The sequence below is a fragment of the Somniosus microcephalus genome, chromosome 3 (assembly GCF_052327205.1).
Source record: "Somniosus microcephalus isolate GS21.2 chromosome 3, FLI_Smic_1.0, whole genome shotgun sequence".
Lineage (NCBI taxonomy): Eukaryota > Metazoa > Chordata > Chondrichthyes > Squaliformes > Somniosidae > Somniosus > Somniosus microcephalus.
This window is the reverse complement of record NC_140989.1, coordinates 40,554,005-40,567,113: the sequence shown is the minus strand read 5'-3', so window position 1 is coordinate 40,567,113 and position 13,109 is coordinate 40,554,005. Positions and strand designations below refer to the sequence as shown.

At 45.0% G+C, this 13,109-nt stretch overlaps 1 protein-coding gene across 5 annotated transcripts in view; it reads left to right on the top strand.

Moving 5' to 3' along the window:
- The window catches only part of LOC147120998 (alpha-actinin-2-like), a 143,645-nt gene that overhangs the window by 93,362 nt on the left and 37,174 nt on the right, over positions 1-13,109 (top strand). For all 5 annotated transcript variants that reach the window (XM_085980212.1, XM_085980211.1, XM_085980208.1 and 2 more), the window contains one exon: positions 10,893-11,040. In XM_085980212.1, coding sequence (XP_085836338.1) covers positions 10,893-11,040 — 148 coding nt within the window. The remainder of the gene's footprint in view (positions 1-10,892; positions 11,041-13,109) is intronic.

Below are 13,109 nucleotides of genomic sequence, written 5' to 3'. Positions count from 1 at the left end.
ATTTAGTCCCCTCATCCAAATCATTGTTTAGATTGTGAATAGCTGGGGCCCAAGCACCGATCCTTGCGGTACCCCACTAGTCACAGCCAGCCATCCTGAAAAAGACCAGTTTATCCCTACTCTTTGTTTTCTGTCTGTTAACCAATTCTCAATCCATGCTAGTATATTACCCCCAATTCCATGTGTTAAATCCTTGAATCTTGCTGTATGGTGTTCTTCAATTTATAGACAGAGACTGCAGAGGAACAATCAACAGGTGTTTACTGGATGAGGGTTACTCTAAAACTAAAAGTACAGATCCCTACTCAGGGTTTATATACAGGTGTGGTCACTGCCGATACTACAGTATACAGGAGCTGTAAAAAGTAGTTCTCCTCTTAAAGGTACATACACTACAATTCCTCCCCTTTTAGATTAACAGTACCATAACATTCATTTAACAGTTAACACTTTTAACATGCAACATTAACTGAAAATAGTCCATTTATAAATTCAGTCTTTGGGGCGGCTTCCTGATCCTTTCTGGATAGCGCCTTTCCTGAGTGTCTTGCTCTTGGTGCGGAGGCGATTCTGCCCCCCTGTCGTCGGTTGGTTCATCAGCTTCCGATGCTAGTGTTTCTGGGGTAGATGCTACCTGTATGTCGGGTTCATCACCAGGTACGCGAGACATGGGGTTGACTCGTTCCTGTGACGCTAGGATCTGGTCGACATGGCGTCTCACAATGTCCTCCCCAACATCCACTGTGTACATTAGTGGCCCCTGCCGTGTGCATATCGTTCCTGGTTGCCATTTCTCTGTTCGGTAGTCGCGGGCCAAGACTGGTTGTCCTATATTGAAGCTCCTTGTCGGCTTCTCATTGATGTGCTGGAATTGCTTACTCTTAACATTTCTTCGTACATTTGGTCTGAGCAAATCCAGACGAGATCTCAACCTTCTGTTAAAGAACATCATGGCCGGGGTCTGGTTGGTAACTGCATGTGTCGCATTTCTGTAGGCTAACAGGAAATTGTCCACCTTATGCTGCAGTGGAATGTCGTCATCGCACATGGCCCTTAGTGCCTTTTTAAAGGTTTGTACGAACCTCTCAGCCAATCCATTTGTGGCTGGATGATACGGGATGGATGTGTAATGCCTTACCCCATTCCTTCTCATAAATTTCCGAAACTCTTCGGACACAAACTGTGGTCCGTTATCAGAGCAAATCTGCTCTGGCAAGCCGTTCCTGGCAAATATGGTCCGTAGGACTGCAATCGTTTTCTCCGTGGTGGTGGAGGACATTTTGATCACCTCAGGCCATTTCGAGTGTGCATCCACGGCTATGAAGAACATTGAGTCCATGAATGGACCAGCAAAATCAATATGCACCCGTTGCCATGGAGAGGAGGGCCACTCCCATGGGTGTAGAGGGGCATGTGGTGGTGCATTTTGGACCTTCTGGCATCCTGAGCAGCTCTTTGTCGGGTCCTCGATTTGCTGATTGATCCCCGGCCACCACACATAAGCCCTAGGAAGGCTTTTCATTTTCACCCCTCCCAGATGGCCTTCGTGAAGCTCATTGAGCACTCTCTCCCTTAACTTGGGTGGAATTACCACTCGGGATCCACACATCAAGGTCCCCTGGCATACTGACAGCTGTTCTCTTCTGGATGAGAATGCTGGCAACAGTGAGTCGCCATGTGTTGGCCATCCCTTCACCGTCAAATCATATACCCGAGACAGTGTCGGGTCATTTCGGGTCTCCTTCTCTATATCCGCGTTAGTTACTGGCAAGCGTTCAATTATAGTCGAATAAAATATTTCAACAGGGTCCACTGCTGGTGCTTCCTCCGCAGTAGGCAGTGGCAGGCGTGATAGCCCATCAGCGTTTCCATGCTGTTTCGTGCCCTTATACTTTATTTCATATTGGTTCGCCCCTAGAAAAAGGGACCATCTTTGTAGCCGTTGCGCAGTCATCACAGGAACGCCCTTCTTTGGATTAAAGATGGAGACAAGTGGTTGGTGGTCAGTCAGCAAGGTGAACTTCTGCCTGTGCAGATAGTGGTTGAACTTTTTCACTCCCCACACTAGGCTGAGGGCCTCCCTGTCAATCTGGGCGTAGTTACGCTCGGCTGAGGTTAGTGACCGAGACGCAAGACTCCAAGCCGTCCGGGAATTTGTGCGACAGCACCGCTCCAGTACCATAGGGTGATGCATCACACGCCAACCGAATTGGTAGTGCTGGGTTGAAATGAGCCAACACCTCTTTTGATGTGATCAATTCTTTGCACTTCTGGAAAGCTCGTTTACATTTGTCATTCCACTTCCATGGTACCCCCGTTTGCAGCAGGGTGTTCAGTGGGTGTAGTACTGTAGACAAATTCGGCAAGAACTTATGGTAGTAGTTCACCAGCCCGAGGAACGACCTCAGTTGTGATACATTTTCCGGTGCTGGAGCCTTGACTACTGCCTCAATCTTTTCAGGGGACTTATGTAACCCCTCTTCATCAATAACGTGGCCACAATACGAGATCTGCTTCTGGAAAAACTCGCATTTGTGGCGATTAGCTCGGAGCCCATATTCCTTCAATCTAGTGAGCACCTGCTCCAGGTTGGCGAGGTGATCCCTGTCATTTTCGCCCGTGACCAGGATGTCGTCCAAATAACACTGGGTCCCTGGAATCCCTTGCAGGACTTGATCCATTGCCCTTTGCCAAATAGCCGGAGCTGATGCTACCCCGAACACCAGCCGGTTGTATTGGTAGAGACCTTTGTGAGTGTTGATCGTGAGGTACTGTTTCAAAGCTTCTTCTACCTCCATTTGCAGGTACGCCTGGGCCAGATCAATCTTAGTGAAGCGTTTTCCTCCAGATAGCGAGGCGAAAATATCTTCAATCCGCGGAAGCGGATATTGTACCGTGTGAAGGACTGGGTTCACTGTCATCTTAAAGTCCCCACAGATGAGAACCTTCTTTGGTTCCCCAGGCGTATTACTCAACGACCTCTTCATTACAGGAACGATGGGTGTAGCCCACTCGCTCCAGTCCACTTTGGACAGTACTCCAGAATGTTCCAACCCTTCCAGCTCTGCTTCGACGGCTGGGCGGATCGCATAAGGCACCGGTCTGGCCTTAAAAAACTTTGGGCTTGCATTTTCCTCTATTTTGATCATCGCTGTTATGCCTTTTAGTGTTCCGAGTCCCTCCTGGAACACTTCTTGTGTGTCAGTTAGCATTTTTGACAGTCATCCAGGTGTGACGTCGTCATCCTTTTTGGCATCTACCGTCAGTGCTTGTATGGAATGCCAATCTAACTGTATCTTCCGGATCCATTCACGTCCTAGTAGTGGTGGTCCTCCATCTGGCAATACATATAGGTCCATTTTTGGTGTTTCCTTGCCGTTGTATATCACGTTCACCCTTATTTTTCCTTTGGGGTAGACTTTTTGCCCCGTGTACGTCTTCAAGACAATCTCTGTATCTCTCAAGGGTATATGTGAGAATAGCCGCTTGTAGTCCCTTCGGTTTATGACTGTTAGGGCTGATCCTGTGTCCAATTCCATTTTCACTTGGACTCCGTCTATTTTGAGCGTGACCCAGATAGTTTGGTGATCCTCCATTTTGATTACATTATGTAGTTTCAGACAACCCAGCTCCTTGCTTCCGGAGTCTGTATCACTTTTCTGTTCGTCTGAACTACTCTCCGTCACCTTATGTACCTTTTTGTACTTCTCCTGTGGAGATTTCTTGCTGCTGGTTTTCTTTCCCGACCTGCAGACTCTTGCTATGTGTCCTACTTTTCCACACTGTCTGCACACTTGGTCCTTGAACCAACAATCCTTATGGTCGTGTGTTGTTCTGCCACAGCGATAACACTTCACTGCTCCATATGACATTTCATTTGTGCCATATTCTTGCGGTCTCCGTTGTATCTCTGCAGCGCCCCGTGCGGCTGCTTCGTGTGATACTGCCATGCTGAAAACCTTGTCCAGCGTAAGATCCTTTTCTGATAGAAGCCGTTTCTGGGTTCCTTCACTTTGAAGCCCACACACAAACTTGTCCTTTAAAGTATCTGCTAGACCCGTTCCAAACTGGCAGTGTTTCAACAGCTTGCGCAGTTCCGTTAAATACTCAGCATTACTTTCGTCTTTATGCTGGTTCCTTTTGTGAAACTTAAATCTTTCTGCTATCAGCAGCGGTGTGGGGTTTAAGTGGTTCTGTAGGATTGCCACTATGCTTTCAAAATCCTTTTCCACTGGCTTCTCTGGGGTTACTAGGTTTCGCAGTAAGCTGTACGTTTTTGCACCCATGGAATTCAACAATACCAGTGCTTTCCTGTCATCTGGCACTTCATTCGCCTTGCAGTACACTTCTATGCGTTCTATATATGTCGCCCAATCTTCGACTTCATTGTCGAACGCTGTGACACTGCCACTCTTCGGCATCCCTGGGTGTGGTTAGACTGGCTAAAAATGGCGTCTCCCGCGCTCTCCCTTCTTCTCCGCTGGCTCAAAATGGCGTCTCCCACGCTTTCCTTCCCGCGCTCTCCCTTCTTCTCCACTGTGGCTCAAAAATGGCGTCTCCCGCGCTCTCCCTTCTTCTCCGCTGCGGCTCAAAAATGGCGTCTCCTGCGCTCTCCCTTCTTCTCCGCTGCAGCTTAAATGGCGTCTCCTACGCTTCCTTTCTTCCCCCGCGGACGCTGCTCAGCCCTTGAACACCGGCCGCGCTCTGCGCGTTTTCCTGCGCACCTCTCTCGCTGACGCCGCTCGGTCCAGAACCCCGGCTGCGCCCTGTGCGCTTTACCCTCTTTTTTTTTTCCGTCGACGCCGCTTGGTCTTCAACCCCGGCTGCGCCCTGTGCACTTTACCCTCTCTCTGCTCCCGTCCACACTGCTCGGCCTTTTCCTGTGCCGTTGGTCGGCTCTAGCCGCCGCTGTGCGGGAAGGGTCTGCGCTGTACCTGTTGCCAGCCCGTCTCGCTGGAGTCTCCGCTGGATGGTCGACGCCCGTGCTGGTGGAATTGGCCTTCTTCTGCAGAGTTGCAGGTAGGTTCGAATCGACTCGTCGCCAATGTTAAATCCTTGAATCTTGCTGTATGGTGTTCTTCAATTTATAGACAGAGACTGCAGAGGAACAATCAACAGGTGTTTATTGGATGAGGGTTACTCTAAAACTAAAAGTACAGATCCCTACTCAGGGTTTATATACAGGTGTGGTCACTGCCGGTACTACAGTATATAGGAGCTGTAAAAAGTAGTTCTCCCCTTAAAGGTACATACACTACACCATGTGCCCTAATTTTGTTCACCAACCTCTTGTGTGGGACCTTATCGAAGGCCTTCTGAAAATCCAGATACACCACATCTACCGGTTCCCCTTTGAGGATGTAACTAGTGGAGTAGACAAAGAACTCCAATAGGTTTGTCAAACAGGATTTCCCTTTCATAAATCCATGTTGACTCTGCCCAATCTTACTATTAGTTTCTAAGTGCCCAGTTATTGCATCCTTCATAATAGATTCCAGTATTTTCCCAACTACTGATGTGAGGCTAACAGGTCTGTAGTTCCCCATTTTCTCTCTCCCTCCTTTCTTAAATAGCGGGGTTACATTTGCTATCCTCCACTCTGCAGGAACCTTTCCAGAATCTATAGAATTTTGGAAGATGACAACCAATGCGTCCACTATCCCAATGGCCCCCTCTTTCAAAGCCCTAGGATGTAGGTCATCCGGTCCTTGGGATTTATCGACTTTTAGTCCCATTAATTTTGCTAGTACTGTTTTTTTACTAATAATAATTTATTTAAGTTCCTCATTCTCGCCACACCCTTGGTTTTCTCGTATTTCTGGGAGGGTTTTTGTGTCTTCCTCCATGAAGACAGAAACAAAATATTTATTTAATTTCTCTGCCATTTCCTCATTCCCCATTATAAATTCTCCCGTCTCTGACTGTAAAGGACCTACATTTACCTTCGCCAGTCTTTTCACATACCTATAGAAGCTTTTACAATCCGTTTTTATATTTTTCGCTAGTTTGCGCTCATATTCCATTTTCCCTTTCTTTATCAATTTCTTGGTCCCCCTTTTGCTGATTTCTAAAAAGATCCCAATCCTCAGGCTGACTGCTTTTTCTGACAACTTTATAAGCTTCCTCCTTTGACTTAATACTAGCTTGAATTTATTTTGTTAGCCATGGTTGGATCACTTTTTCTTTTTGGATTTTTATGCCCTAGAGGAATACATGTTTGTTGCAAGTTATGGATTATTTCCTTGAATGTTAGCCATTGTATGTCCACCTTCATACCTTTTAGTGTAGTCTCCCAATCTACCATGGCCAACTTGTCCCTCATACCCTTGTAGTTTCCTCTGTTTAGATTGAAGACCTTCGTTTCAGATTGGACTACATCACTCTCAAACTTAAATGTAAAATTCAATCATATTATGGTCACTTGTCCCTAAAGGCCCCTTTATCACAAGATTATTGATTAGCCCTCCCGGGCATAAAACTGGCTTCGCAGATAAGCTGCCCATTAAAGAAATTGCCCGATTTTCCGTGATAGCTGATATCCCGCATTGTTACAGGTAATGAGAAAGGAATAATTAGCAATCTTGGGGCGGAGCGATCATAATGGTGTTATGGAAATTGATGGGATTGAAGGCCGATAAATCCCCAGGGCCTGATAATCTACATCCTAGGGTACTTAAGGAAGTGGCCCTATAAATAGTAGATGCATTGCTGGTCATCTTCCAAAATTCTATAGATTCTGGAACAGCTCCCATGGATTGGAGGGTAGCTAATGTTACCCCACTATTCAAAAAAGGTGGTAGAGAGAAAACGGGGAATTATAGACCGGTAAGCCTGACATCGGTAGTGGGGAAAATGCTAGAGTGCATTATAAAAGATGTAATAGCACAGCACTTGGAAAGCAGTGACAGGATCGGACAAAGTCAACATGGATTTACAAAAGGTAAATCGTGCTTGACTACTGGAATTTTTTGAGGATGTAACTGGTAGAATAGATAAGGGAGAACCAGTGAATGTGGTGTATTTGGACTTTCAGAAGGCTTCCGATAAGGTCCCGCATAAGAGATTAGCGTGCAAAGTTAAGGCACATAGGATTGGGGGCAAGGTACTGACTTGAATAGTGTTAGATCCGTGTATCTTAATGTTGTGTCCTTCAATAATCAGACAAAAGACTGCAGGGAACGATCAACAGGTGTTTACTGAATGAGGGTTACTCTAGAACTAAGTATACAGATCACTACTCAGGGTTTATATACAGGTGTGGTCACTGCCGGTACTACAGTATACAGGAGCTGTAAAAAGTAGTTCTCCCCTTAAAGGTACATACATTACAAATAGAGAACTGGTTAGCAGACAGGAAGCAAAGAGTTGGAATAAACGGGTCTTTTTCTGAGTGGCAGGCAGTGACTAGTGGGGTACCGCAGGGATCGGTCCTAGGACCCCAGCTATTCACAATATATATTAATGATCTAGACGAGGGAACTAGATGTAATATCTCCAAGTTTGCAGACGACACAAAGCTGGGTCGGCGTGTGTGCTGTGAGGAGGATGCAGAGAAACTCCAGTATGATTTGGACAGGTTGGGTGATTGGGCAGATGCATGGCAGATGCAGTACAATGTGGATAAATGCGAGGTTATCCACTTTCGTGGCAAAAACAGGAAGGCAGATTATTATCTGAACGGCAATAGATTGGGAGAAGGGGAAGTGCAACGAGACCTGGGTGTCCTTGTGCACCAGTCGCTGAAGGTAAGCATGCAGGTGCAGCAGGCGGTTAAGAAGGCAAATGGTATGTTGGCCTTCGTAGCGAGAGGGTTCGAGTACAGGAACAAGGATGTCTTGCTGCAGTTGTACAGGGCCTTGGTGAGACCACATCTTGAGTATTGTGTGCAGTTTTGGTCGCCTTATCTGAGGAAGGATGTTCTTGCCATGGAGGGAGTGCAGCGAAGATTCACCAGACTGCAATTTAAAAAAACACCCAAAGTGTTTTGCCACTGGCACACATCACTGAAAAAACAGGTGACAGCAAGTCATGTCACAAGTGCCAGTTAATTACCATCTCAAAAGAAGACAAAAGCCCAGCCATTTTCCCCCAGACCTTCAATAGCACCACCATTACCGAATCCCTGACCATCAAAATCTTAGGGGTCACCAGTGACCAGAGTTGAACTGGACCAGCCCTATCCACACTTTACAAAAGTGCATCCTTTAAATCTGAGTAACACCAGGAGAGATCCACTGGTACATTTAATGACTTTCCAAATAGTGCAGCGCATATTCAGACATGTAATTTTGGACACCACTGATTAGGTGTATCCCGGTCACCTAAACACAGCATGCAGAATATCAGCAGGGTCAACGCCAAGCCTAATAATGCTCATCCAGAGAAAAACAAACAGGTGCTGCGCAGTGCAATTTCTAGGCTTCAATGTTCCAATAATCCTCTCTGGAAAAAAAAATTCTAAGTTCCCCCTTCATCCTGAGTCTATATTCCCTTGTGACTGATACCTGGGATGGCAGGAATGACGTATGAGGAGAGATTGGGTCGATTGGGCTTATACTCGCTGGAGTTTAGAAGAATGAGAGGGGATCTCATTGAAACTTATAAAATTCTAACAGGACTAGACAGACTAGATGCGGGAAGGATGTTCCCGATTGGGGGGGGGGGGGGGGGGGGAGTCCAGAACCAGGGGTCACAGTCTAAGGATAATGGGTAAGCCATTTAGGACAGGGATGAGGAGGAATTTCTTCACCCAGAGAGTGGTGAACCTGTGGAATTCTCTACCACAGAAGGCAGTTGAGGCCAATTCATTAAATATATTCAAGAAGGAGTTAGATATATTTCTTAAGGCTAAAGGGATCAAGGGATATGGGATATGGGGAGAAAGCAGGGACAGGGTACTGAATTTGGATGATCAGCCATGATCTCATTGAATGGCGGAGCAGGCTCAAGGGGCCGAATGGCCTACTCCTGCTCCTACCTTCTATGTTTCTATGTACATAATATTGGTAAAGATATGGGCCTAGAAATTCAGTTGGTTTGTGCCACCTATTAGTGCAAACAGCGGCTGGCGCTCTTCCGCCAGCTGGTGGCAGGTACCGCGGTGGCCGCCATTTTCGGAAGGTCGTCTGCGCTGCCGTTAACTGCTATTGGCAAGAGTATTTTAATGAGGTGGAGAGTGACGTCAATCGGCGTACAACGCCAAGTCGATGCCAGTTCATCCATTTGAGTTCTCCGCTCGCATTGCCGCCCGAGCTAATTCACGCCAGGATTTGCTGCTGCTAACAGGTCTTGCAGCAGCATTCACAACCACGAGGAGTCTGGCAGGACTTACGAGGATGGACACCGGAACTTCGGACGCCTCCTTTGCCAAGGTTCTTCTCTTAAACTTCCATTTTTTGCGGGGAGGGTTGCATTTTTTGGCAGCTTTCCAGGAGGCCTACAGTTTGTGGGTCAGTAAATCAATGGGTGAACTCCATTGCAGCGATTGAAAATGATCTGCGATAAAATCTCTCTCACCTGCATCCATATCATAAACTAACAAGAAATCGATAAACGTCGGGTGGCAGCTAATATTTTTGGAGGCGCATATGGCAGCTGTTCGGCTTGCATCTTTCTTCCCCGCTCTCCTGCACTGCGAGCGGGAGACCGAGGCGACCTTTGGCCTCCTTCTGACATTGGCACTGCTGATGATGAAGAGCAGGCAGTACCAAAATGCCGGTACTGCTTGTGCTCTCTCGGCTAGCAGCTGTTATCCTCAGCCTAATGTTACCGGCAGGTTTCCAGCATTCCCCAATTTCTAGGCCACGGAGCCTGAAGTGGTGGATGGCAAAGTAATGCTGTGTTCATCTCTAACGTTAACTTGGCTCCATCACACTCTGACTCAGTAAATTCTTCCAGTTAATACCCCAGGACATAAACAGTGATTAGTAGAGGGAGCATCACAGAAGAATATTAGTCAGAATTCTTTAAATATAGAGTTTATTTTCTGAAATAGCCTGGGAGTCTCCATCTCTAAAAAGGTTGGGTGGCACCATGATGATGTGCATTGCACCTAGTCTGTTGGAACGAGCAGGCTGTGGTTTCAATGCACTGCATATTTCCCTATCTTTTAATCAGATCAGCCTACTCATGGGCTATAAAGCATATTCTACAAATTATAATATCATACTTAACCTTGTTTCTTTGGGGAGAATACCTAAAAATGATGCAGGAATCTATGCAATAAGTTGCCTATAGTTAAATTCTAATGAAATAGCTACACATACTGTAAATTGCCTGTTAATGTATGTAGAATTACAAATGGAAGTGAATTACAGATATTAATGTTGTGCGGAATTTGATTGATTTGGATTTGAATATGTATACATAATGGTGAAGCCTAAATCAATCTATCTCCCTCTTCTCTCCCTTTGTCTTTCTTCATTGCCCTGGGTGTGTTGCCAAAGCTTCATTAACAGTTTATTGATTTTGCACTACAGTATTGTCTTAATATGCATAAAATGCCGAGTTATGAGAGAGAGAGAGACAATTTCTCACTCTGCATGAATCACATGGGATTAAAACATTGCAAAATCAGTAAGTTGTTAATGAAATTGTGAGTTTTAACAGCACTGAAGAGGTAAAGATAAGAGTTGAGAAGACAATGATTAAAATATCTGTCGTAGTGTTTTAATATTAAAATACTGAGCAGAGGCCAGGTGCTTTATAAAATGGAGGAAAGGCAGATCCAGGTGGGGGGGATGGGAGGAGAGAGTCCTGGAGTTTCTCTCGTGTTCTACTGATCCATTCAGGGTTGTCTTAACCGATGCCTGGGAATGGGTTTGTATTTGTGATCCACGGGAGGGACATAAAGCAAATTAGAAAAAGATCCAATTCTTCTCTTTTGTATCCAGGACATTGCGGGTGCTTGGCAGCGCCTTGAGCAGGTAGAAAAGGGTTACGAAGAATGGCTTCTGAATGAAATAAGGAGATTGGAGCGTCTGGATCACCTAGCTGAGAAATTCAGACAGAAAGCTACGATTCAGGAAATGTGGTCACATGGTAAGGAACAACCTGAAAGATTAGTGTGACAAAATATAGCTTGTGTGTGTATTTTCATATTATTAAGTTTTATGTCTGTATGGTCCCAACAGCATTGCTGATTGATTGCTTAGATTCGTTCCAACAAGGTGTAGTGCCAAAGGACTGGCGGATAGCTAACATAGTACCTATATTTAAGACGGGAGATAGAACATGTCCAGGGATCTATAGGCCAGTCAGCTTAGCATCGGTGGTAGGAAAAATAATGGAATCCCTACTAAAGGAGAAAATAGAAGAACATCTAGAAGCCAAAAATATAATAATGAATAGTCAGCATGGATTTCTAAAGGGAAAGTTTTGCTTGACCAACCTTATTGAATTTTTTTGAAGAGGTAACAGAGAGAGTAGACAAGGGTAATACAGTAGATGCAATTTATCTAGGTTTTCAAAAGGCCTTCAATAAGGTACCATATAATAAATTAATGAATAAGGTCAGAGCATGCAGAGTCAGGGGACAAGTAGCAGAATGGATAACTAGCTGGCTTCAAGACAGAAAGCAGAGAGTAGGGATAAAGGGTAGCTATTCAGAATGGCAGAAGGTGGGAAGCGGTGTTCCACCAGGATCAGTGCTAGGACCACAATTGTTCATAATTTATATTAACGATTTAGACTTTGGAATCAAAAACACTTTCTAAATTTGCAGATGGCACCAAATTGGGGGGGATAGTCAATATTGAGGAGGACTGTAACAAATTACAAGAAGACATTAATAAACTTGCAGAATGGGCATATAATTGGCAAATGAATTTCAACACCGGTAAATGTGAGGTATTACATTTTGGTTAGAAAAATAGGGAGGTCACTTATTACTTGGAAAATACGAATCTAAGTTGGGTAGATGAGTAAAGTGATCTCCGAGTAAAAATACACACATCACAAAGTAGCGACACCGCTTATCAAGGCCATTAAAAAAAGCAAACCAAACACTGGGGTTTATTTCTAGAGGGATTGAATTGAAAAGTAGAGAAGTTATTGGTAAACTTGTATCGAACCTTGGTTAGACCACACTTGGAGTACTGTGTACAATTCTGGTCACCATATTATAAAAAGGATAGAGGCACTGGAGAGGGTGCAAAAAACATTTACAAGGGTGACACCAGAAATGCGAGGGAAATTGGGAAAGGATGAACAGGCTGGGTCTCTTTTTTTTCTCTTGAAAAGAGAAAGCTGAGGTGTGACCTGATAGAGGTCGTTAAAATTATGAAAGGTTTTGATAGAGTAGATACAGAGCGAGTGTTTCCACTTGTAGTGAAGAGCAAAACTAAAGGCCATCAATATAAGATAGTCACCAAGAAATCAAATAGGGAATTCAGAAGGAACTTCTTTACCCAGAGAGCGGTGAGAATGTGGAACTCACTACCACAGGGAGTGGTTGAAGCAGATAGTGTAGATGCATTTAAGGGGCGGTTAGATAAGCATATGAGGGAGAAGGGAATAGAGGGTTACGCTGATAGATTTAGATGAGGAAATACAGGAGGAGGCTCAAGTGGAACATAAAAGCCAGCATGGACTGGTTGGGCCGAATGGCCTGTTTCTGTGCTGTATATCCTATGTAATCGTATGGTTCACACTAAACATGGATATTAGTCAGAATTCTTTAACTACAGAGTTTGTTTTCTAAAAGGTAGTCTCCATCTCATAGTCATATCCAGATAATCAGTTCCTGAAAATACAGACTGAGGCCATATTGCTCTCCATTCCCTGGCTCACTCTGTGCTCCACTCATTCCACAGTCTGTCTATGCTTCCAGGCCCCCATGCATATCCGCCTGCCCCAACATTGCATGAAAGAAAGAAAGAAAGACTTGCAATTATATAGTACCTCAAGCCATCCCAAATTGCTTTGCAACCAACAAAGTATTTTTGAAGTGCAGTCCTTGTTGTAATGTAGGGAAACGCAGCAGTCAATTTGCGCACAACAAAGTCCCACAAACAGCATTAAGATAATGACCAGACAATCTGTTTGTGATGATGGTTGAGGCCAGGAGAGAACACCCCGCCCCCCTGCTTTTCTTCAAAATAGTGCCATGG